The sequence below is a fragment of the Kogia breviceps genome, chromosome 1 (assembly GCF_026419965.1).
Source record: "Kogia breviceps isolate mKogBre1 chromosome 1, mKogBre1 haplotype 1, whole genome shotgun sequence".
Taxonomy (NCBI): domain Eukaryota; kingdom Metazoa; phylum Chordata; class Mammalia; order Artiodactyla; family Physeteridae; genus Kogia; species Kogia breviceps.
The window spans coordinates 94,284,551-94,309,679 of record NC_081310.1 but is presented as its reverse complement, the minus strand read 5'-3'; the positions used below and the strand labels follow the sequence as shown (position 1 = coordinate 94,309,679).

At 40.7% G+C, this 25,129-nt stretch overlaps 1 protein-coding gene across 2 annotated transcripts in view; it reads right to left on the bottom strand.

Annotated features, from left to right (window-relative positions):
* Positions 1 to 236: 236 nt before the first annotated feature.
* The window catches only part of PBX1 (PBX homeobox 1), a 279,021-nt gene continuing 254,128 nt past the window's right edge, over positions 237 to 25,129 (bottom strand). Inside the window, exon 8 of one of the 2 annotated variants that reach the window (XM_059059795.2) lies at positions 237 to 3,994. Coding sequence is in view for 1 of the 2 variants with exons in the window: in XM_059059777.2 (XP_058915760.1) it covers positions 3,902 to 3,994 (93 nt within the window). In the remaining variant the exon portion in view is untranslated. The remainder of the gene's footprint in view (positions 3,995 to 25,129) is intronic. The other variant, XM_059059777.2, reaches the window with a different exon arrangement.

The window sequence follows — 25,129 nt, the reverse complement described above, 5'->3', positions numbered from 1 at the left end:
CTCAAATACATATTTAAGGAATAAAAACAGCAAGACCATAATCCTGACAAAAAGCCCCCCCCATAAACAAACCAAAAATAACACAAAACAAAACATAGTTTCTTTTTTATATTTTAAAGAGCAGAAGAAAGAAAAGAAAAGAATTTATTTCTGGGTCTCAAAGTTAATAAACATAATAACGTGTTAGGCTGTACCTATTATGCTCACTATTCCAACCTTTTTTTTTTTTTTTTTTTAGTTTACAAAATGAATTACTGTCACTTTTAAACATTGTGAAACAGGAAATGGATGTGCACAACTCGACACTTTTCTAGCATTCTTGAACTAATTCACAAATGCAAGAAAATAAAAGAAAAATGGGGGAAATGGTGAATGTAGGTAGTTCGGTGTTAAAAACTAATGCAGGAATGATGTGCATTGTCACAGAAAGAAGAGGGGAAATTCCCCATCCTGTTTTGCGTGCTATGAGGGTCATTTTTAAAATTTTTATTATAAACACTATTAAATTCAGACCGCTTTTTTGGTTTTTTTTTCTTTATCTGAATATACAAGAACATTCATTATCAAATGTTCATCATCAATACTACAAAGAACGAGACACGAGTCGCAAGAAACAATGGAAAATGTTAATAAAGCTGAAAGAATCGTTGAGTATTTTTTTGTGTTTTTTTTTAAGTTTTTTTTTAAATTTGAGTTTCTGTAGTTTCATCTTTTTTTGGTATCGAAGTCAGGTTTTTCTGGGCAGAAAAATAAAACTCAGAAGGAAAGAGGGGCAGGGAAGATATGTGAGAGAAAGGGCAAACGGGAAATAAAGAACCACCACCACAGCAAAATAAAAAATAAATGTAAAGGTGTCACTTGGCAAAAGTACCACAAAGGAGTCAATTCCAAGCCAGGGGGAGGAGTTAGGGATGAAAAGGAGGATGTGCTGAAGAATTACAAGGTGGGCAAACCCTAGGGCTAGTATCATTTCTCAGGGGAAATCTGCCAGGGAAAATGGAGCACTTCCACTTCCATGAGAAAATGAAGGAGTCCTGGGGCGCATTTTGGTATCTGTAGGGTTGACCTAATACAAATTCCCAGGAAGCTGTATCTCCAGAGGCACACTACTTTCCATCCCCACCCTTCCGCTGCCAATATCCTCATGCTTCGCTTAATGCAAAGAGACGTGGTGGCCGCCACGTTGGATGTGATCGTAGGCGAGGAGGGGAAATCGTGGGAAAGGTACTGGATGCGAAGAGCACTGCATGAAGTGCTATAGGTGGGGAAGATGCTGTGAGAGGTGATCAGTGCAAACTACTGCAGGGAGAGAAACCGCCTGTGCAAAGGCAGCACTGCTCTGATCTCTTTCATCAACTTAAAATGGCCATCATTCAACCCAAATCTGGAATCATTCTTCCTGTTTCCAAGAGAACCCTTTTGTGTCCCTTTTGTACTTTGCCCCTAATCAGGGGCATGAGATCCCACTATATTCCTCTGTGGGTAGTTTCAATAGATCCCTGTCACTCAGACAAAGTTCTCCACTGGTTTTAATCCCTGTGGAATGGTCACAAAATGGCTCCTTCCAGGATCCTCTTTATCAAGCCCTGCTCTGATTATGGCACAGGTTAGAAGAGAGTCTTCTGCTCTGCTCTTAAGTCATCCAGGCATAATGCCATCTTGCCAAATATTTACTTTTTGCACTTCCTTCAAATACACATACCTTCTAGTTCCTTAGGTTAACCTCCCACCTCCCAACACCCACACATAGGAACATTTTCTAATCATTACTGAAGTGCCATGCAGAATGTCCACGACCTTGTTAGCTGGCCATTCTCACCCCTTAGGGTCTTATACCTCTCCCGGAGGCCTCTCAAACATAGTAGATGTGACAGGGACTAAGGAGTTACAAGGCCACATACTGGATTCAAGTACAAGCTAAGAGAACCAGGTCCCATTTTTTCCAATTTAGAAACATCTCTATTCTAAGAAACCAAGCAGACCAAAACAAACAAACAGAAGGAACAACACTAACCCTTCTCTTTGTCATCAGGCTGATGACCTCAGGGTACTAATGTTAACCAGAAGTTAGAACAGGAAAACCATTTATTGTCCCTATGTGGTATGAACCAGTTTATCTTAGGGATGCTTCTTCCCCTGACTTCACAATTACAGATTGGATATGAATGAAATCAACTTCTTCTGTCTCTCACAAGCCTCTTGGTGAGCCAGGCGTAATAACCCCATTTTACAGATGAAGAAAATGAGGCACCAAGAGATCTGACCACCTCCCACTTAAGTGACAGAGCTGCCATGTGTATTGCTGGCACAGTTGGCTATGAAGAATGTGACCACAGGCGACACGAGGACAGCTTTCTAGTACCTACTCTTCACTCTCAGATATTACCAGGGAATAAAAATCATGGATGATTTCACTGAAAGCATGACCTCCCTGCTCCCCATCACTCTCAGGTCTTCAAAGTAAGCAAGCAAAAAGTTTGCCCAAGCCATGTTCTTATACATCTTTCTCCTCCAGGACAAGAATGTGGTGCCATATAACACTTTGGATAATTAATGCAATGTCCCTAACATAAACACAAAACCAAAACAGAACCAAATCCATTGTAGACTTTGTAAGTACTGTGTGTGGCTCCCTGAGAGCTCCAGAGGTGGTGAGAACAGGATTAGTTTATACTGGAAACCTGGCCTTCATCATGATCAAGTCCTCTGTATGTCGTTCTGGTGTGTGCATGCTGGGGACCTGGAAACCCCAGGCACATGCTGCTTCTCTGTGTCAGTGACCTTCCCTCTCTTGGGCTCACAAGGTATAATGCTATGGTTACTAATATAGGTATTTGAATGTGGCATGTGACTGATTTGGGGCAAGTGAACGTGTGAGGCTGTGCACATGCCTACGTTTGTATGCTTGTGTGTGTGTGTGTGTGTGTGTGTGTGAGAGAGAGAGAGAGAGAGAGAGAGAGAGAGAGAGAGAGAGAGAGAAAGGCGATAGGTAAAGAGTTGCAGGATAAGAACCTTCTACTCCTTAGTGATGCATTCACCACCATGCCTAACTCAGACCTGGTTCTGCAGTAGATTCTGAACACCGCTAACTGCATGGTCTCCAGAGGCTGTCCCTCTGAAACCAAGAGTTGTTATTGGGAAGATGCAAAAGCCTCTAGGAATTCTGCCCTTCTTGTTCCTTGAGCCTTCTCTTGCTGCCTGACTTCCTGCTGGGAACCAACCTAGCAGAGGTGAAACCAGAAACTGTGGCACTTCTAGAAGCCCAGCAATGGCAGCCCCCAAAGAATACCTGGGGCTGCGAAGGAAGAGGAGGAATTGTATTCTAATCAGAATCGTCCCCAGGGAGGGAAGAGCAAGAGGAGGCAGGGCGGCCTGGAATGAGTAGGGCAATGTGGCATATTCCTGCTAAGAGGTAGTGAGAGTAACGAGAGAAACAGAGAAGGACTGCCTGTTAACAAAGGGAGCAAGGGATCCGAGGGAGGTAAATCTGGCCCCTCAAACCACCAGCATGAAAACATACCAACACTTTTATTATTATCTTTGTACTGTTTTTCCTCTTTAGATTCCTCTAATTGTTGAAAATATCCTTCAGGGATGTAATAGAGGGCAGGGACCCAGGGAGTCTAGGACAGAGGGAAAGGGGCAGGGAAGGTGATGGACACCAGGCTGACAGCTGGAGGCAGGGAAGGGTGGCTTCTACCCAGAAAAAAAGGGAAGAGAGTATAAAGAAGTGTCCAGATTGGCTGAAACAGCATCCCAAAGAAGAGAAGAGAAGGAGACTCTTATTGTGTGTGCTGATTGCTTCGACCTCCAGTCTGACCGCTTCAGCGTTGAGAAACCCTCCCTCCTGGCCCGGCCCCGACTGGAGCACAGGGTCAGCCGGGATGCGACTGCTGGGAGATCAGTTGGAGGTATCAGAGTGAACACTGCCAGGGCCTTCTGTAGGGGAGGTCACTGATGAAGGGGTAGTAGCATCCTGCCAACCTCCATTAGCCTAGAAGGGAAAAAGGGAGAGAAGTCAGTCCTCTGAGATCGGGTGGCTGTTCTGAGCAGACAATGACAATAAGGCAACTTGGGTAAAGGGCCGAGCACAGTGCCTGGTACACGGGAACACTCATCTAAGGGGTGGCTATGCTTGTGGTTGACAATGCCCACCTCCCCCACCCGCAGATGAGTTTGGCTCTTCCCAGCGAGCCTCTGGACACAGTAGTAGCACCTCTCACTTCTCACAGGCTTTGTCATTCAGTCCAAGCCACCAGATGATTGTTCTGTGTGCTCTAGGATGATGGCAGCTGTCCTGCAGGCCAAGGGACCGAGTTCTAGTGCTGACCCTGGCAACAATTAGCTATTGGCTCTGGCGAAGCACTTCCCCCTGTTTGGCCTTGGGTTGGTTCCCCTTTAGAAAAATTAAAAGATTAGCTCAAATGCTTTGTAGGGTTCTTTCCAGCTCTGGATGTTCCCTGTATTATGGTATCCCAGGCACCTGTTCTATGCAAGGTTCTGTTCTAACTGCTTGAGGGTATATAATGATGAGTGAGATACAGTTCATGTCCTCAAGGATGGGGATGAGACAAGCAGACGAATGAACTATAATGCCAGGCAGAACCTAATACATGGTACAGCCCAGTTGTCATGAAGCTTCAAATGAAGGCAGTATCTCCTCTTGATGCAGTATCAGCAAAGGCTTCATGGAGGAGGGATTCTCTGAGGTGAGCCTTGAAAAGCAGGTGATCAGACGAATAAAACAGGTAAAACAATGGTGCCAACACCATAAGGACTGGTCTGTGTGACTATATCTAAAAAGGTGGTAAGACAGGAAGCTACAAGTTTGATCTGTATTTGTAGATCATCTTCTAAGACTTTAAATTCAGATGCATTAAAATAATAAAATTGTCCTAAAAGGATTGGTTTTAATGACCACCCCTTTCAAAAAATACCCCACCATTAAATAGCTGAAGAATGATTTGCTACAGTGGTTGATTCATGATTGTTTACATATTTTAAAGCACTGAACTGTAAATGTGCTAAAAGGCCTCTTTTCCCCAGTCACTGGGTTCCTTTGAAGTTAATAGACTCTCAATGCTGGAAATGTTAATACTGAACAGACTAGATTTTAGGGAGTCCTGGTAAATTATTTTTATTGTACTTTCCTCTCCTTTTATTCCCTGAAGTAGGCGGGGGTACCTGGGGCAGGTATTATTATTGCCATTTGGGAGGGACCACAGCTTCCACCCTAGTAAAATCCACAGTACTTAGGAGCATGGCTGGCACTTACAGGTGCCGGCAAACATCCATTCACGTTTCATTCATAAGAAAGCACAGGCGTAAGAGAAAATCAGGCTTCCGGATTCTGACTGAGACAGAACACAGGCTTCCTAACCTTTGAATCAGGCTCCTTTTTCTCTGCCCTTTGCATCCATTTGGCTCTCTCTGTCATTGGCTCACCCAAATGATGCTCCAATGTTCCCAGGAAAGCCAGGTTTTTCATTCAGAGCAGCTCCCACCAGTTTACTTCAGCATGAGGGTAGGTTTTTCCCCACACACCTCACTTTAAGAGCAGATCTGGACACTAAGTGGGCAAAAGGTCATCCTGGGCAATGCCAGGAACATGGCCCCTCAATCTTGGATCAATGAATAACTGCTCTCAAGTTCAAATCTCCATCTCTTAACTGAGTCAGGCAGCTCCTCCTAATCCCCTTTTCTGTTGGAGGCCATTTCCCCTGTTGTTTGTTAAAGAGAGATTAGAAAGAGAACAATGAGGGGAAAATGAGAATTCTTTCTCTTATAACAGGAGGCTTTGCTATCTTTTGGGGCCTAAGACTCTGTAGTATGATCAGAATCAAGAAAAGAATTAATTCAATTTCCACATTTAGGTTGGTCACCAGAGTGACCATATCTTACTTAGCCTCCCCTCTCAACCAAGAACACATGTATTCTTTTGGTACCATTTTAGGCTGATTGAGAATCATGGTTCTGTTTATTTTTCCCTGATGAAAATCCTTTAGCATCATTTATCTTTTCTGATGATAAAAGTAAGATATGCTTATATGATATTTGCAAATACAATATCTGCAATTATGCATGCAATATCATATTTGAAAATAGTAGAATTGTAAAGAACAAAGAGTACAATAGCCATAATCCTACTACTCAAAATGCTAATCTTAGCATTTTGATGTGCATCCTAATAATTTTTTAATATGTGTCTGTTTATCAGATAGATAGGTAGATAAATAAATAAATTAACTCACTAATTAAATAGACTGGAAGGGGTGTGTGTGTGTGTTTGCTAGGTAGCATGGGATTTTAGGAAACTTTCCAGGAGCTCCATAAGCACAACATCATAAAGCAGAGAGTGAGGTGCTTATAAAAGAGGAAAAATGTCATGTATATTAGACTTGACCTGGTATGAGACAAGTAGGGGAGGAAGCTCTCTAAAGCAGCTAGTGTCCATGTCACAGCACGTGGCACAAAGCCATGTCATTACGTTGCTCACAAATCACCACCACTACTATTGTTGAGCCATACTATAATTCCATTAAAATAACAATACGTGGTGCCCCAAATGAAGCCATTAGTAAAAAAAAAAATGAGCTCTGTGGCGTTTCATTAGCAGGGAACTAGCAAGGCACTGTATATTGACCAGAAGGTTCTAGGAGACTTCTTTTTGAGTCATCTCTGAGCTGAAATAACTCAAACAGCAGACATTTGATCTCTTTCCTTCAAAAGTTCTGTTTTCTCAGACCAGTGCTCAGGATGCCAGAGGGGAGAGAGAGCTCACAGATGGTGGAAGCAGGAATTAGTTCAGCCTGATACCAAACCCAGCATTTTAATTATGCTAGTTGGCCTGGTGAAGAAGAGTATATAAAACCTTATTAAAAATAAAGAAATAAACCAAATCTCTTTAACTGCCTTTTCTTTACTCCCCCTCCAACCACAAACACACACACAGACACACACACTTCAGATGGGGTGACCAACTGCCCCAGTCTGCCCAGGACTCCGGGATTTAATGGAATGGGGGACTTTCAGTCCCGGGGCACCCTACCCCAGGATATCCCAGCTATGACCCTTGATTTCTTGCTAAATTCAGGATGCTGTAGCCTATGGGTTTCAAGTTAGATGAATGCAAATACTTTTTAGAACAAACGAGTCTAACCCTGGGAAATGTTGAAGGATTCTTCTCTCTGGAGGTGCTTTTTACCACGGCATACTGTCCGCCGCTGCTCCTTTGCTGCTAAAACCTCCATGAGATCAGGAACTGCAAGCAAATCCACCCTAACCGGCTTTCCCGTAAATCACTTTGGCTGTTTCAGCTGTATCATTCCAGCTTTAATGTAAGACGTTCAGAGGCTGCACCGTCCTGGGAAACAGCTGACCTCGCTTACTGCCACGTTAACCCCGGGGAGCAATTCCTTCCCTCTTCCTCCACTGCGGGTGAATATTAAGTAGGAAACATCGCCTTTGTGTGTTTATTTATCTCTGGGAACAGTGAGAGTCAAAGATGGTCTCATTAACAACCGTGTGAGGTGGCGGAAAAATAAGACCCCTGTTTTAATTTTTCTTCTGCACCCCAACTTCCTCCTTCACTCTCTGATGCAAACCAGCCTTTAAAGGGACACACTCACTTTGTAAAATGCTGTTGTTGGAAACCACCCTGAGGGGATACAGGGGTGGGAATCTGTAAAGCCAAATATGCCCTTTTTATCTCAAAGCATCCATAATGGGAGAGAGTTCACATTTACACCCAGTTCTTTCAGGTTAATTCTGTAGCCTGTGGCCTGGGAAGCAAGACTTGGTGTAACATTTAATTCCATCAGGCGAAACCTAAACCAGCAGCAGGCTTGACCTGGAACCTCATGAAGAGGAAGCTAATAGAATATAAAATTAGAAAGAATATAGACAAAACGCAGTAGATTTCCTAGTTAAGAAAATCTGGACATTCAAAACACAAATTCAAGGCATTTGGGAACAAAATGTTTCAGGAACAAAAATGACTACTTTCTATCCTACCCACATAACTTGATAGACATCACATTTTGCCAGAATCTCATCTAATGGATAAGGCAAAGCACACCTATCAGAGGAGGTAGAGGAAGCTAGCCATGGAGCTGGGGATGGAGTGATGGTGGATGGCAAAACCTGCACGGTTCCTCCTGACATACACAGGAGCACCCAACTGCAGCTTAAGCCCTGACTTCCCTCTCCTCTGTTGCCCTCCTCGAGCCAGAACTCAGGGGGTCACCTGCCTCTCCCTCGCTGTTGCAGAGCCAGTACCCCTTTTCACCCAGAGCAGCGGCTGTTGGGCTGAGTGAAAACCACTGGTCCCATCCTGCTCTTTTTCCCACTCTTCCTCTGAGCTTACCTTAGCAGTACACCGTTGATGCAGAGAATTCATCACCTGATGTGACAGCCCAAGCGAGCCTGGCACTAAGAAACTCTCATTTGCAACCCAGAAATACACTGAGGTGCCACAAACTGGCTGATGTCAGCACCGAGTTGAGCTTGATCTGCATATGGGCCAGATGCCATTACCAGCAATGCCTTCAGCAAGGGTGAGGAGGTGGACGTGCTCCAGGCCCTCAATAACCCAGGCCCTGGAGGGGCCAGCAAGGAAGAAAAACAAAGAAACATGGATGCATCCTCTCTCCCTCTCTCTCTCTCCACACACACACACACACACACACACACACACACACACACACACAAACACACACACACACACTTCACATACAAGCACACACACAGCCACCATTTATCAGGGGAGACATCAGCTCACACAGTGGAGTCACACCCTAGATCCAACATTGTTCCATCAAGACAGAACTATGTCTTCCTGATATGCATAGACTTTTCCCAAGATTATATTGTGAGCACTTCCCAAGAGATGCTCTGGGATGAAAAAATGCTACTGGAAAGCCCCCTTAGAGACAAAGGATTCAAAATTTCCCTGGGAAATTTTACAACAGTAAACAGACCCATGCCTTTTCTGGCACCCCTACAGTTCTCTCTCGAGCTTCCCTCAGCGTGATCTTTCACAAATGTAGTTTTGATCATGTCACCTCCCTGTTTAAACCTTCAATGGCTTCCTACTGGCCTCAAGGTGAGGTTCAATGTCCTCATCAGGTCTATCATGTCCTGGACCTTGCTGAGTCTTCAACTCAATGCTCATGTTTAATACTTCAACCATATCAGGGTACTTAGAAATTCCCGTAACAGAGCTGCCATTTCATGCCTGTTTCTTTCCCCTTGAATACAGTGCCCCACTCATCCATTTACTTTCCACTCTTGCCTTGGCTCTTTTTTAAGGCTGAGTTTAAGTATCCTTGCACCTGTATCTGACCCCTGGCAACTTTTCTTCCTCCTATAAGCTCTCCAGGTCATCCCCCACAACCCCACACCTCCCTGCCAGGATGTACCTCTATCACAGCACCTGTGCCGCCATATTGCATTTGTTCTTTCACATGTCTGAACCATGAGAACAGGGCTATGGAACTTATCTTTGATTCCAAAGTTCCTACCACGGTGCTTGACACAGCGTAGATTTTAATAAATATCTCTTGGAGGAACATAAGAAGAAGTAAATAAACATTTAGCGGCACTGTAACATCCATACTCCATCGTGGGTATGGACATAGAGAAGGGTATCAGGTCCGTGACCTCCACAGTTCAGTCTGACTACATGTAAAGAGCTGTGTATATCTAGAAAATATTCAAGATGCAAAGCAGAGGTAGCACCAGGGTTCAAGGTAACTTTTACACCTAGGAAGTGAACGTTTCTCTTGCTAATAAGTAGGCATCAAGGAGATCTGGTACTTCCTAGCTTATCCCAAACAAGAAACTATGGTTCATATTTATATTGTTCTGTTTTCTTTTTAAGGAAAGCAATTGAGAAAAACACTGGATACTGCCTGTTGCAATTCCATCTTAACAAGGAGTGTTCTCCACAGGGCACAAGGAGCAGGAAGATTTCCCACCCTGCATCTGGAACGGTTTCCTAGTCACCACCTCAGGCAACCTGGGAATCAGAAAAATGTACAAAATAGACATAGTCCCAAAGTGGATTGTTAGGTCTTTGCCCATCTTTAGTCTCTCGAGGGCTGAGACCCACATGCAGGTAGAGCTTCCACCATGGGACCTGGGAGAGGAATTGCCAGATAAAATATAGGATACCCAGTTGAATTTGAGTTTTAGATAAACAACAAATAATTTTTTAGTGTAAGTATGCCCCATGCAGTATTTTCATTTGCTAAATCTGGGTAACCCTGTCTGGGAAGAACATGTACTCTCAGCCAAAAATTTTTTATTCTAGCCTAGTTTGGCTAGAATAAATTTTGCTGCTTTTCTTGCTTTGACCTTCTGTACCTGTATCTTCATACAGGGAATGTCTTACTTGTGGCTGTGACCATCTCTACCAAGCCCTTGCCTAGCCTCTGCTTAGTGTCCTGCTATTTATCACAGTACATTTAAGAATGAGGTAGTGACATACATACACTACTATGTATAAAATAGACAAACAAGGACCTACTGTATAGCACAGGAAACTATACTCAATATTTTGCAATAACCTACATGGGGAAATAATTGGAAAAAAGAATATATACATACATATATGTATAACTGAATCACTTTGCTGTACACCTGAAACTAACACAACATTGTAAATCAACTATACTTCAAATTTTTTAAAAAAGAATGAGGTAGTGACTTGCTCTTGTAAATGAAATCCTGCTCTGGAACCTCAGCCCACCAACTACTGCCTGCCATCACATTTCCCTGAAGTTGGTCCTCTGTCTGGATTATCCCATGCCACTGGCTCTAGGATTCCTGTTTCCATGGTCCCCTGCCTATTGGGGGTATCCTCTCTGATTGCCACTTACCACTAGGTCAGTCCCTGGTGACCTTATACCCAAGTCACACCACCATACCCCTTGCTAGTCTGCTTCCCACCGCAGCCTCTTGAGCCCTGAGATTTTGCCGTGAAGGTTAAGAAAGATCAGCAGTACCATTAGCCATTCCTGGTAGAGAACAGATACCCTGGTAGAGAATAGACGTTAGTACTTTAAGCTGCTCTGAAGAAATAATAGATTTCTCACTGCCAAAGTGAGATTCCTTCCTACTCTACAGAGAAATCAAGTGAGAGGTTTTTGCCTTTGCCTACCCTTCTCTGGTCTCTAGGAATCCATATTGTCTTTCATGGCCCAGCCTGAGGGCTACCTCCTTTCTGCAAGTTGCTTCAGGGCAAATCATCACCCACTTCTCTACATTCTAGTACCACTGGCCTTTTGACCTTTCATGTTGACATTTAACCACGTGCAGCTTTTATTTATGTAAATATCCATGAGAGCACCAGATCTTATTAGCTGCAATCCTTTAATTCTTAAAATCTACAAATATGTGTTCCGTGCCTACCTCATACTAGGTACTAGGCATACTGTGGTAGATATAACACATTTGAAAAAAGTGTGGTGTCTCTCCTCATGGAGCTTGCTGTCTTGTGGGAAATAGACATTCAAAACATATCAAAAGAACAAATACAGATTCCAGATGGTAATAAATGTTATGAGACAGAGGAACAGGGACCTCATTGAGGTTGGGGCTTCTGGAAAGTCAGCATAAAAGTGAACAGAAGATAGACAAGTAAAGCGTGGGGCAAAGAGCCTTCTAGGCAGAAGGAAAAACCTGTCCAAAGGCTCCAAGGAACTGAAAGAAGGCCTGAAAAAATGGAGCATAGGAGCAGAGTGGCGAGTGCAGCAAGACGGGCCTGGAGAATGGGATGGCTTGATCATGCCAAGACTTGCAGGCTTTGATTTTTATCTTCAGTAAGATGACAAGTCATTCAACCAGAAGCCATTAGAAGACAAGGACCATGTCTGATAGAGCAACTGCTCAATTAAGTACTTGAGTTGAACAAATAGAGAAATGAATGCTTTGAAAGCTTCTTTTGGTGCCTGTCCCTGTGTCTGTAAGGCCATCTGTATGCTGGTACCCAGTGTAACTTTGTAGTTATGTAAGAATCGTAATAACAATTCTCTTACTTTGGTTGATGAATATATAATGGTTCATAAACTCAGTGTGAACATCTATTCTTCTCAGGCCGGGAATCTATGACTCAGAAACTAGAATTTGCAAAACTTAGTCCCCACTATATGCCACAGCTTCTGGACATTTCAGGTTTCAAAAGCTTGGGGTGCATGAAGTGAAGAGCATGGCTGCTACTGATCTCAGGGCGGAAGGCAGATGACTCATGCTCTTAAGTTCACCTTCTGGGAATCTATGCACTGTTTATTAAGGTGCTAGAACCTATGAACCACAACACTGGCCTCAGAGCATTCTTTCAGGGCATTCTAATACCTTCTACTCTCAAGCCTCAATCCACCTTACCAAACTTGGTTTTGGGCAAGACAAACTGTATTCCTCGGGGGTTATACTTCTGAGACATCACTGTGTGTGGTACCACCTTGTTAGTTAATACAGTTTACCTTACACTGGCGATGCGAAGTCCTGGGCTGAGACCTGTATAGTCAGATGATAACCCTGATCCATGTTCACTTGGTATGAATGTGAACTCTCTTATTACAGGTCATTATCTCCAACTGTATCTGGCATGCACTCAAGGGCACTCAGTCAAAATCCAACTGCAAAATTACAGCACCATCACAGTGCACCATCCTGCCAGCTCCCAGAGCCAGACGACTGAAGTACATGCACATATAGGGCAACTCCAAGATCAAGATCTATTTTGGAATCTTCTTAACTTCATCCTTCCTTAATTCATCTGTTGTGAAGGCCCAGAATTAATACTGCCACGTAAGGCACTTGAGACACAGAGGATGGTCTAGGTTGAACCTTTCGTTGCTTGAACAGGATACGAGGTAGTGTACATTTCCAAGTTTAAGGCTGGGATGCTTTTGGATTTCTGCTCAAAGTGCAAATAGGACAGTTACATATAATGTTTCCATGTTCCACAGACTTAGGGGGGCCTTAGGTTAAATGTACATAGAGGAAGTGAAAACTTCAAATTTGTTTTATTTAACTTTTCAGAGACAAAGAAAAATAAGCTCAGCTTGCTTTAGCTAAATAGAGGTGTCTTAGTGCAGAACACTATTTATATCTGAATAAACATCCTCTACATCCAGCCCTGCAAAACTAAAGCACACGCACACTTACACACATCCACACACACTGCACAAAAACACATATAATTTCCACACACTTTATCATACTGACGTAGAGCTAATATGTGTTCAGAAAATACTTATGGCACCTAAAAAATGTACATACACACACAGATGCTGCAGACGTTGGAAAAGAGTAGCTCTATAAGACAATAGATAATTATATTTGCTCATATAGCCAAATCTGAAAAATTCAAGCAAAGGGTATTTTTTTTTACTCTCAGTATAAATTATCTGATTGGCTGATACAGAGGGCTCCAGATTCTTCATTTTAGTTTCATAACCTTTGATTTTGCCGTGGCTTTGTTGAAAGGCTATTATGTACTCAGGGTACACACAGGAATTGTATACACACCTGAACAAGAAACGGTGGCTAGCTATGGAACACACACATAACTCGTGGTGTAAACCTTGAGGCTATTTACCATCACACAGTAAGCTAAATCGTCTTACACTTTCCTGACCATCCAAGAGACAGCAATTACCCCAGATTATCAGACCAACAATGACATGTCGCGTAAAGAGAGACACCGAGCCAACTTCACATCCCAAAGACTGGCATATTCAAGTACACTTAGGACATTAATAGCAATTTACGTGCCATCACTGAGACAAAGCCACAAAGGCTCCGTTGGCAGCCTCTTATTTTGAAGCCTATTATTTGTGGGAGTTACAGGCTATAATCACAACAGAAACTCTCAAAACCCTTATCTTCCGTGACGCACCAAATCTATTTCAGAGCCATAATTGCTATGTCACCGGAGAGTCTACTGCTTAATGCACTCAAATGCCATTTAGTGTTTGCAGGGTCATTACAGCTAACAGAAGGGTAGGAGGGAGAGATGGCGGGTAGTTGTGGGCTACAGGCAGACAGAGAATGTTGAGGGGAACGTGCTAGAATGGGGCATGAGGCTCTACTGTGCCTTATTTAGGGAATGATACTGTTGTTTTGAGAATTCTATGTACCTATGAAACGAAGGCATGTGCTTGGAAACTACGTACTCAAGAATTCTGAGTTATTCTGACACCACTCCAGATATCTTCAGTGGATGCTGGGGGATATCCTCTTTTACTCTGAGATTCTCATCCAAGTATAAGACTGGGTTGATTTTTTAAATTTTAATTTTGTTCCTTTTAGATTGTCCCAGCAATCTCTGCAGTGGAAATCTTCCAGCTGTGGGCTCAGGAGTCTGACTTGGCTTTTCTATATGTGTTCTGCCAGGGAATGAGAAGGGCAGAGGGGAGTGATGATAGTGAGATGTCAAAATTCAATCATCTAGAAGAATGTGCTACCTTTCAGATGGTAAAAAAAGATGCAAGGAGACAGATATAGCCTCCAAAATATGAGAAAACATCTAGTCACTCAAAAGACCATTTTTTAGACCTAAGTTTAGCTAAGGTCGTAAGAAAACTTTTAAATTATATGTAGCTTTATTACTTCAACCTGGCTATAAACTAGCCAATGACTTATTTGGCAAGTCCTAATACTTAGGGGAATACTAGACATAGGGTAAATCTTCAAGGAAAGTTTTGACTGACGAATGTATCACTAGGTTCTTTTAGACAATTCTTGGGTTCTATTTTATAGTCCTGAGTTTTTTCATACACTAGAAATACAGAAAATGTCAAGCCACTTCAGGGTTAATTTTTTTTTAAGATCACCACCAGTATCACATATAGATCTGCCTTTAGTTTTCCCAGGATAACAATCCAGCTTTCACTCTGAAGAACCTTTCACAGAAATAGACAGAATGAGACCTGGGGCCTTATTCCTCCTGAGTCTTCCTCCAAGGAGAAATAGAATTTTCTCTATTTTCTAAATATTGGCCAAGTGATAAATGGAATCATACCTTTCTTGTGTAAGAGTTCTTAGAAATCAATATGAAAAACACGAGCATTTTAAGAATGCATAAAAAAGACTAACAAACAGATGAAAAATGTTCAATCTCATTAGTAAATCAAAGAGATACAAATTAAATTAAACTAAAAATGAGATGGCATTTTATAATGTGATAATTGAAAAAGACTGAAAAACTGCTAAGACATTGTTTTTAAGAATGTAAGGAAATGGGAAGGATCAAAATAGCACCAAAAATTAATAGGCGTTTCCAGGAGAAAAGTTTACAATACATCACAAAGGCCTTAGATTTGTTCATACCCTTTGATCTAGCAGCTCCATTTCTAGGAATTTATTCAAGGAAATAATACGAAATATGCACTGAATTTTCTGTACTATGATGTTTACCACAGTGTTATTAATAATAGTAAAAAAAAAAAAGAAAACAGCTTAAATATTCCACAGTAGAGACCGATTAAATAAATTACGGACTTTCCCAGTAACAAGCTCTTATTCAGTTATTAAACTTACGTTTGAGAAGAATGTTTAATGATATGGAAAATATTCATAATATATTTTTAGTAAAATAAGTAGGCTACAAAATGATGTGTTCCATATGATCCTAACTTTTCTACACCCACACAAAACATTCTTAGACACAAAATGCTAGGAGGCTGCCAAGCAAAACGTTAGCAGTAATTTTCTTCTTTGTGATTTTCCTGCATTCTCCAAATTTTCTACATTAAATATTAATTTGTAATCAGAAAAAAAAGTAAATGTAAAATGTAAACAAACTGTAGGAAGGAAAGTCCACATCTAATTTAGGTCTTTGTCTTGTGTGTTTGAAAGGTTGTGGCCAACCTCTACAGCTCACTGGAAAAAAGACCAGTGCAATTAATGGTCAAATCCAAGTCTGAGGAAGAAAGATGGAGTTAAGAGGGACTCTTCTGCCTGGAGAATAGTGCGTTAGCAGGTGATTTCACAACTCTCTTCAAAATATAATTACCTGTCAAGAGTATTCATCAGTTGTTTTTTCCATTCCACAAAAATTAAGGTCAAAGGAAGGAGGTTAAACATAGCAATCAACTTAGACAAGATGGAGAGTTGCTTGAAAAGAAGCATTTGATCTCTTTTTAATTTTCCCTGTCCCAATGGCCAACACAACTGGTTAATAGTAACTTCCAAGAAAATGCCTGCTGATTGAATGAGTGAATATGAATGAATGAATAAATGAAGGAATTACAATTTATTGTAATTGTAAAAAGATCAAGCCCAAGTCTTCAGAGACAACACCTGCCCCAGAGAGAAGTACGGGGAAGAGAAGAAACAGCAACAGATACCTGGTCTCTGAGCATACGCATAAAAGAGTTCTAGCATGAATTAGTAAAGATTATTGGGTATAAGGGATATGGAAGTTGGAGGTAAAAGATAGGTACTGGGATATGATAAATAGAGAGAAAAAGAAGAAAAAGCCGTTGTCTTATGGGAGAGACTCTTTCTGGACCACAGAAACCCAAAAATGTGTAGGGGTTCCAGGCAGGCAGAAAATCCAGACACAAGTTGGTTGCTGGTTTTTCAAAAAAAGAAAGAAAGAAAAGAAAAACCTCTTGACAATAGGTTCAAGTAGGCTCACTTCAAAAAGCATGCATTAAGTATCTAGTGTGTACCAAGTCTGAATGGAAGGCTGGGATACAAACTAGAATCCTCTTCAGAAACCTACGGCTGAGAGGAAGTAAAGAAAAGAATCAGAGAAGAACTCCCATTCCAAGCCCAGCACACTAAGTACTATGTAGGAACTAGGAAGAACTTCTAGGAGAAGATAATCCTGATCTAAACCCTGTAAAATGGGTAGGATTATGAGATGTTTTCCCACTGCCACAGGTTCCGGGCCATGGATTCTACTGCTTGAGAATTTTAACCACTAGCAATTGTCTCTAGGAAAGGCCAAGCTTACTAGGACAAGAGGGGTAAAGAACCAACATTTACAGTGCCAGGCACTTCTAGAACATGTAATATAGAGAAGTATCAGGGCAGGTACTTGGTGATTTAACAGCAAAAACAATCACTCCAGACAAGGAATGAAAATTGACACCCATAGGTATATTTTTCTAACCTTTAGACTTTTTTTTATTGCTCTTTTTCTGATGCCTGATTTCATCCCTCACTAAACTTTTTTTGTTTACATTTTTAATGTCCTAATTATTTTAATAAAATTGAATTAAATAAGTTAATGCATGTAAAGTGCCTAATACATGGAAAGAAGTCAGAAAGTATTAGTTATTAATACAATTATTAAATGTCATTTTAGCCTGTTAATTTTCTCTTCTTATTGTTTTATAATTGTTCTTTAATTTACTGCTTTATACCACTTCCTTATTTTATTACTACTTGATCTGTTTTATAATCTTTGTAAGTATGTTCTTAGAGGAGGCTATTTATTTTAACCACTCATGCTAGTTTATTTTATGTTGTTGTTGTCCTCTTTACTACTTGTGTCTCTTAATTGCTTTTAATGTTCATTTTGCCATTTCACATGCAATTTTATCCATCTCCTGCCTTTTTATCATTCCATTGCCTTCTTTCTTCTTAATTCTCTGTTTTTCTTATTTCCTGCATCTTTTAAGTTTGATATTTGCCATTATTTTTTTCTATTTATTTTTTCTAATTTTATTCATCTATTACCCTCGTACCTTGTTGCACTTATTCTTTTAAATTTTTATACTTTTTAATTATTAAAAATGCCAAGTATTAAGTGTCAACAAAGGGGGACACTTGACAGAAGTCCTGGCCCAGTGAAACAAGGTGGATCCTTCTCATCTTTTCTGTTGGTCTAGGAAAAACTGTTACTTCTATAGTTAATGCCCCAGTTCTTCACTGCTGATCTTCCATCCTCCAAAACCATTACTTAATATGTATAATTTATTAAGTTAACAGGCAAAATTTTCCTCTTCTTCCATTTCACTGTCCCCAAATTAAAACTTCAAAACAAAACAAAACCTCTATTGATATTTGGTACCTAGATTCCTGAAACAGTCTTGCTATCTATTTTAGTGAACCATCAAATCTCTCCATGAAGAGACACTTGATCTAAAATCTCTCTTCCCTCTTGTGTATGATCACTGGTCATACGCTAAGTATGACTAAGTTGGCTAGCCAAATATGACATAATAGTGGTGAAGAGTAAGCTATACCCAGGGAAGGACTTATTATATAAGTTTTAGATTTAATTTTAATAAAAGAACCAACCAGTCTTAAGCCTTCTCTATGCTACCCTGAAAGGATATATAACAGAATAGTCATAACTGAGTTCTTATAGTTCTTTCCCATATCAGCCAGGCTCCAAAATATTTATTACTAGGAAACATAACGGATTCTCTTACTGTAAGGTTCTTGACACTTCCCTTCATTAAGCGTTAAGATCTAGAGGTTCAAGGGTCCATCTGGATAAAGGGAAAGAACAGAAGCTTTGGAGTTAGACCATCTTGGTCCACACCCTGGCTCTATCACTGACTGGCTATTTGACTTTTGGGCAAACTACTTAACCTCTCTGAGTCTCTATTTTCTATCCATAAAATGGAGATGAGAACGTTTATAAAGACACTGGATTAGGGTACTCAATAACTATTATGGATAGTGGTAGAGTATGGATATTGGTGGAGGCTCAAGTTATCTCCAGAACTTTAAGCATGTAATTAATTGTGCGTTTGTTCTTCTAACCCTCTAAAAAGGCACAGAACCCTCAGTAGTTACACTAGTTCTCTCTAGAACTCCTGAGCTCTGGTGAGAGAGGGATCTGAAACTTCCCTCATGAGAACCTCATCCTCTTACAGAGAGAGTATCCTCAAGGTCTACAGGTTGGCTGAGGCTGGCTTCCACACTCCCAGGATAGATCACTTCCTGAAGTAGAAATAAAGTAGGATTTTAGCGAGGTGTGTGACTTTGAAAAATAATAAGTTTATAGAAGTTTGGGGGAGGTTTCAGAAAATGAATTGGACTTCAAGCTAAAGGACACTAGAGAAGAAACGGGGAGAAATGGCAAAAGGTTAAAAGAGGAGAAATGTAATTTCTTACAAGTGAGGAAATCATACGATAATTTAACTTTCAAATATCGTTAGTTTCTACGTTTATATATTTTGAAAGTTCTTGGTATGAAAAAGGTTGTAAGTCCCTTTAAAAACAGGTACATGAAGTCAGAACCTAAGGCAAATATAGAATAAACCATCTTATTCAATTTTAAGTGGTCTTTTTAGCTGAGTTTGGCTATGAGATAGAGCAAAGGGGTGAGAAATGGCTGGGGGTGGGAGGGGGAGGGGAATATCTGACTGGCTGGAGAAGAACAGACTATTGTCCTGTGGATAACTTAGTGCTCTAGGTTTCTTCTTCTTTTTTCCTTCTTTTTTGTTTGTTTTTGTAAACTATGAGAACGGGGTAGACCCAAGAAAGTAAAGAGTAGGAAATTTACATGCAAGTGTATTTCACTTGTCATAACTTAGAGAATGCACGCTTATGGTTTGTATATTTAATTGTGAAAATTTTACCTCAGGAGAGGAAAAAACTGCAAACAAATATCGAACTCTAGTTAATTATATACATCCCAGTGGTATTTATTTAGGTGAAAGTGTACTGTTGTTGTCTTTGAAATGCATCAGAAAAGAAAAAGATGGACTGATAGGCAGGAAGAAGGATGCAGATAGGGAAGGATGGACATATGATGACATCAGTGGAGTAAAACATTAATGACAGAATCTAGGTGCTAAGCATACTGGTAGATTGTGCTGTAAAATTCTTCTAAATTTTCCATATGTTTGAAAACTTCAAAATAAAACTGGAAACATTTAAAAAGGTAGGATCCTTAATGCAAAGACAGCTACATAATTCTTTCTCTTAGGTAAATCCTAGGCAGCATTGAAAGGCTTTAACCATTAGAACAGAGCTTCTCAAACTCAATGTGCTTAGGAATCACCAGGGGGTCTGGTCAAAATGCGAAATCTGATTTAACAGTTTGGAGGAGATTCTGTGATTCTGCATTGCTCTCAAGCTCCCAGGTGATGCCAAGGATGCTGACTTGTAGGAAGGAAAGAACATCTAAGCAGAGGCTGACAGTGAAGGCTTTGGTCACCTGAAACAGAGACTGGACCTCTCTAAGCCCCAAAGAGTGTTTAGAAATGTAGAAAGGTTCAAGTCAAGATGAGTTCAAAGACACATCTGGCTTAGGCTTGAAAAATTATTACGTTAGATGAATTAGTGGCGGACAGAGTTGGAAATTACGATGGCCATTCCCCACATTCTTTAAAAATCAAATTATATTGATTATATAAAGGTGGTATAGTCCTTCCCTTTCAGTGAAGCAGGGGACTGAAACAGGTAACTCCCAGTCCTCCTAGCTTTCTGTGACTTTACAGAGTGCAAGAACCATGTCCTATTGATATTTGCATTCCTGGTACTGGATATCAGAAGGTTCTCAACAAATCTGTCAAGTAAAGCATTTATTCATTTACTTAACCTGGTTAGTTGTTCCAGACTCAAGTCAGTCATGCCTTCTGCCTTATATATCTGTGAATTTGGAGAATATTTAGGGATCCAAATACTTAATATTTAAAGATGTGGAATAGAATTTCCCCAAACTCACTTAGAGCCAGGGATAAGTAGAGATTTAAAAAATGTACCAAAGTTAAAAATAACAATTGGATTTTCTTAAAAAGAGGTCTAATATTTTCTCTGAAAACAAACTTGTCTAAGAACATGGAACTCCTTCCCAGAGGGCAAGAAGAGGGCCATCTTCTGAAATCAATACTAACTTTTCCCCACAATTAAATTCAGCCAATTTAATTAGCTTAATATTTACCGAGGTCTAAAGGGGCTATGCCACTTTCAGGAGCAACCACAAAAACAAACTGCCCTTTTGAGGTTGCAATTGTTTTCTCTTTATCAAGCAGAAGGCGGGGTCGACTTGAGTCTGGAACAGCTAACCCAATCCTAGCCCAAGGACAGCATGGCTGCAAGGACAAATGTGGGCCCAACTGGACAGGATGCTATATATAACACACCAATTCCAATGAAAACAGCATGGCATCATTGTCATGTCAGAGATAGGACTATTTCCAAAAACACAAATTTATCTTTTCCTTATAGCTTTGAAGTATTTCCTCTCCTCCTGTATTTTCTTGGGAATGGAAAAACATCATGCTTATAAGTAGAACAGGGATACTGGAAGAGGCCTTTGACATCATCCAGCTCAACTGTCCTTTTTAGAGTACAGGAGACTGAGTCTTATCGAGAGAAAGTGACTTGTCCACAGTTACACAGGCAAAAAGTGGCAGAAGTGAAAGATGTGTACACACATTATAAATGTGATCATGTTTGGAGTGATTGTATCACTAGGTTTGAGATCAAGAAAATTCTTTGTGACGTGTGACTACTTCTACAAAGAGATAAGGAATCTCCACATAAGGATACTTTTTTTTTTTTTTTTTTTTTTTTTTTTTTTTCGGTACGCGGGCCTCTCACTGTTGTGGCCTCTCCCGTTGCGGAGCACAGGCTCCGGACGTGCAGGCTCAGCGGCCATGGCTCACGGGCCCAGCCGCTCTGCGGCATGTGGGTTCTTCCTGGACCGGGGCACGAACCCGTGTCCCCTGCATCGGCAGGCGGACTCTCAACTCCTGCGCCACCAGGGAAGCCCAAGGATACTCATTTTACTGTAAGTCCATGGTACGGCTTTTTTGTGCGGCGGGGAGTAGGTTTCTCAAACTATTGTTGGTTGGTCTTGAATTTCTCTCTTCTGCTATATAGCTTAATTTCAAACTCCCTCCTAAACTACAAAGTTGATTGGCTCCCTTGTCCTAGTATTCCAAGAACAGGAAACCTAATCTCAGACAAAGTGTTGAATGAGACTGAAAGTTAAAATACATCTTGATTGGCATCAGGGTTTCTCCAACTTGACCTGGATATATTATGATGTAGCCTCATTCCCCGAGGTCAAAAATGCTATTGATGACATATTTATTGAAGGAATGGATGAATGAATGAATGAACATGCCATTGAATGATCTGGCCTCATTCATCTTCTGTACCTTTAAGGACTTTCACCTGGCAACTGGTGAAAAACAGTGGATTGCATATGAAATTACAATATTGGGATTTTTTTTTTTTTGCTTCTCCAACTATTGTGGGCTCAAATAAAATGCTGTTCTAGTCTTGAATGTTCAGTTGATACGGTATTAAGGCTGAAAGGCCTCATCATGTAAGAAGCTAAAGGGACTTACTCTATTTCCCTTTGGCTCTGTCATCAGGGAGAGCCAGGCTTATAAGCTTCTGGAAGGTGGGAGTCCATCTACTCTGTACTGCTGCCTTCAACCCTGCAGAGATTGGTTCACCATGTTCAAGCCTATCCTCACTCCCTTTACCCTCCAGACTGGGGCTGTTTACTGGTCCCTGGCTGCAGCACCAGAAGGTACCCAAAGGCAACTAACTGGGAGCACATCTGAATATGTTTTAATATCTTCAAAATTCACATTCAGCTTGGTAGAACAATTAAGACTTCATATAATTAAAGTGAGTTTTTAAAGATCTGCATATGATTTTAATTATCACCCTCACTCTCCAGTCTTACAAGTCCACATGTGGCAACATCTTATTAATATATACTTTAAGTGGAAGGAGGTCTCTCAGAAGTAGTTAAGAAAAAATGAAAATGATGGCAGGTGGCCAAGTATTACCAAGTAACCCCTGTGATGTCTAAATGCCTGAAACGTGTCACTTAAATAGTTCTCTATTTTTGTCCCAATGATTCTATATTTTATTTATTTTCTTCTTAAATGTCCTTTTGTCCCTTTGCCTAACATGGGAGAAAGCAAAAACAAAAATAAAAACACGTATGTTATTGGTTTACAAAGATCAAAGCTTCTTATCTATTTTTCCACTACTATAATTATCACAAAGCAAAATCAATGAGATTTTTCTGTCACAAACTGACGTTAATGGCACTTTGCCTTTACAGAGAGAACACTAACACTTTATTTCTATTTTCACTTAATCTCTTGAATAATGAAAATCTTATAGGGGTATCTGTCAACATTTAAGATGTGGCTGGAGTGAACTCACTCCCTTAACTCACAGTTTATTTTATCTTTTAAACATTTATTATTATTATTTTAAATATTTATTTATTTATTTGGCTGCGCTGGGGGGTCTTAGTTGCAGCACGTGGGATCTAGATTCCCTGACCGGGGATCGAACCCAGGCCCCCTGCATTGGGAGCACCGAGTCTTAACCACTCGACCACCAGGGAAGTCCCCTCTCACATTTTAAAATAATCAAAAATAATTTCACCCTAAAGACTAATGCTTTCTGCTACCACAAATCTCCATGGATTCAAAAGGAGAAGTTCATGTAATGCAAGCTCTTCCTCCTTCCCTCAAGATCCAACTGAAAGGGGAAGCGATAGGGTAGGCTAGAAAAGATGGAGGAGACTAACTCAAATGAAAGCGTTTTCTGGAAAGAGGAGCCTACAGTTGAGCCTGGTGTCCCTTGAGTGAACAGAAGGAATCAAAAACCATACTTGTAGGACTCCAGAACTACTAAGCTGAAAGGACGTTAGAGTTGTTGATGGGATAAATTTGACAGATGAAGCAACGATACAGAGATGAAGAGACTCGCCAGAAGAAAAGCCACGAGAAGGATCCAAGTTTCCTGACTTCAGATTGCTGCCACTGTCCACCCATTTGTTTGTACAGGTTCTAGTCCCACGTCTGGTAGAGAAAGCAGTGAGAACCCCATGAGAAAGGGTGTTCTCCAGGCTTGTGGTTGCCGAAGGGGAGTGGGGATAGGGGAGGGAAGGATTGGGAGTCTGGGATTAGCAAATGCAAACTGTTATATATATAAAGGATAAACAACAAGGTCCTACTGTATAGCACAACTATATTCAATATCCTGTGATAAACCATAATGGAAAAGAATATGAAAAAGAATATATATATGCATAACTGAGTCACTTTGCTGTACAGAAGAAATTAACACAACATTGTAAATCAACTATACTTCAATAAAATTTAAAAAAAGAAATGATGTGCTCTTGCTATGTATATGGCTACCCCACAAGCAGGTTTTGATAAGGGGATTCTTTTAGGAAAGAAGGCACTAAAGAATTCAAAGGGATAATTCTCTTGACAATATCATCACTCTATAACTTCATCTATTTAATGCTGATCTGACTCTTAATTCTCAGAGAATCTGCCTTGGTCAAAAAGTTGAGAAACTTTTTCCAAAAAGAAAGACTTAAGAAGTTTCTTGAATTAAAAAAGCTAGTCTATTTGTGGGTTAGTAAAGCATTTAAGAGAAAAAGTACTAGGTATTTTACAGCTGTTACATAAGATGTGGCATTTTAAAATTCAGTGGTAGCTTGTCTTCTGATTTATTCATTCAACAAACATGTTTTTAGCAACTAATATATGCATTTTGGGACCACATGCATATTTGGGAATGAAAGACAAAGACTGATTGAGTGTGTCTGTGCATATATCTATAAGGCAAGGGAGTGTGTGTGTGATAAAGTGGAGAGAAGAGGGGAAGGAGGGCTAAGGAGAAGAAGACAAACAGCAAGGAGGATCTGGGTGTGGGGAGAGTCAGTGTGATTTGGGGAGTGAGGGGGATGGATAGGTAGAAGGGGCTGGAGCGTGGAAGACTCTGAAAATGTCTGACTCAGGGATTAAACTTGCTTAGGTGGGCAACAGAGAAGTGCTCTTGATTTCTGGGCAAGGAATGACAAAATTCTGGGGATGTGTGCAGGAGAAAAGAGACACTAAAGGCAGTCACAGTAATTAGGAAATAATCACAATAGCCTAGCTAATGAACTATTTCTAGAACGAGGATGGCGTGGCAGTGGAAAGGGAAATGAAAGAGTGGATGTGATACTAAGTGATCTTCCAGTCTGTCTAACTGACAGAGAAGTGAAGTAATCTCCCTCCATCACTTAGAGCCACTCTAAACCCAGTAAGCATTGCCTGTTGTCATTTGAGAATACAAAGCACTCAAAAAGGTATAATTTACCACAACTTAAAATTGATACCAAAGGAACAGACCGTATCATGATCAGCCTTTGATTCATTTACCCTGCATC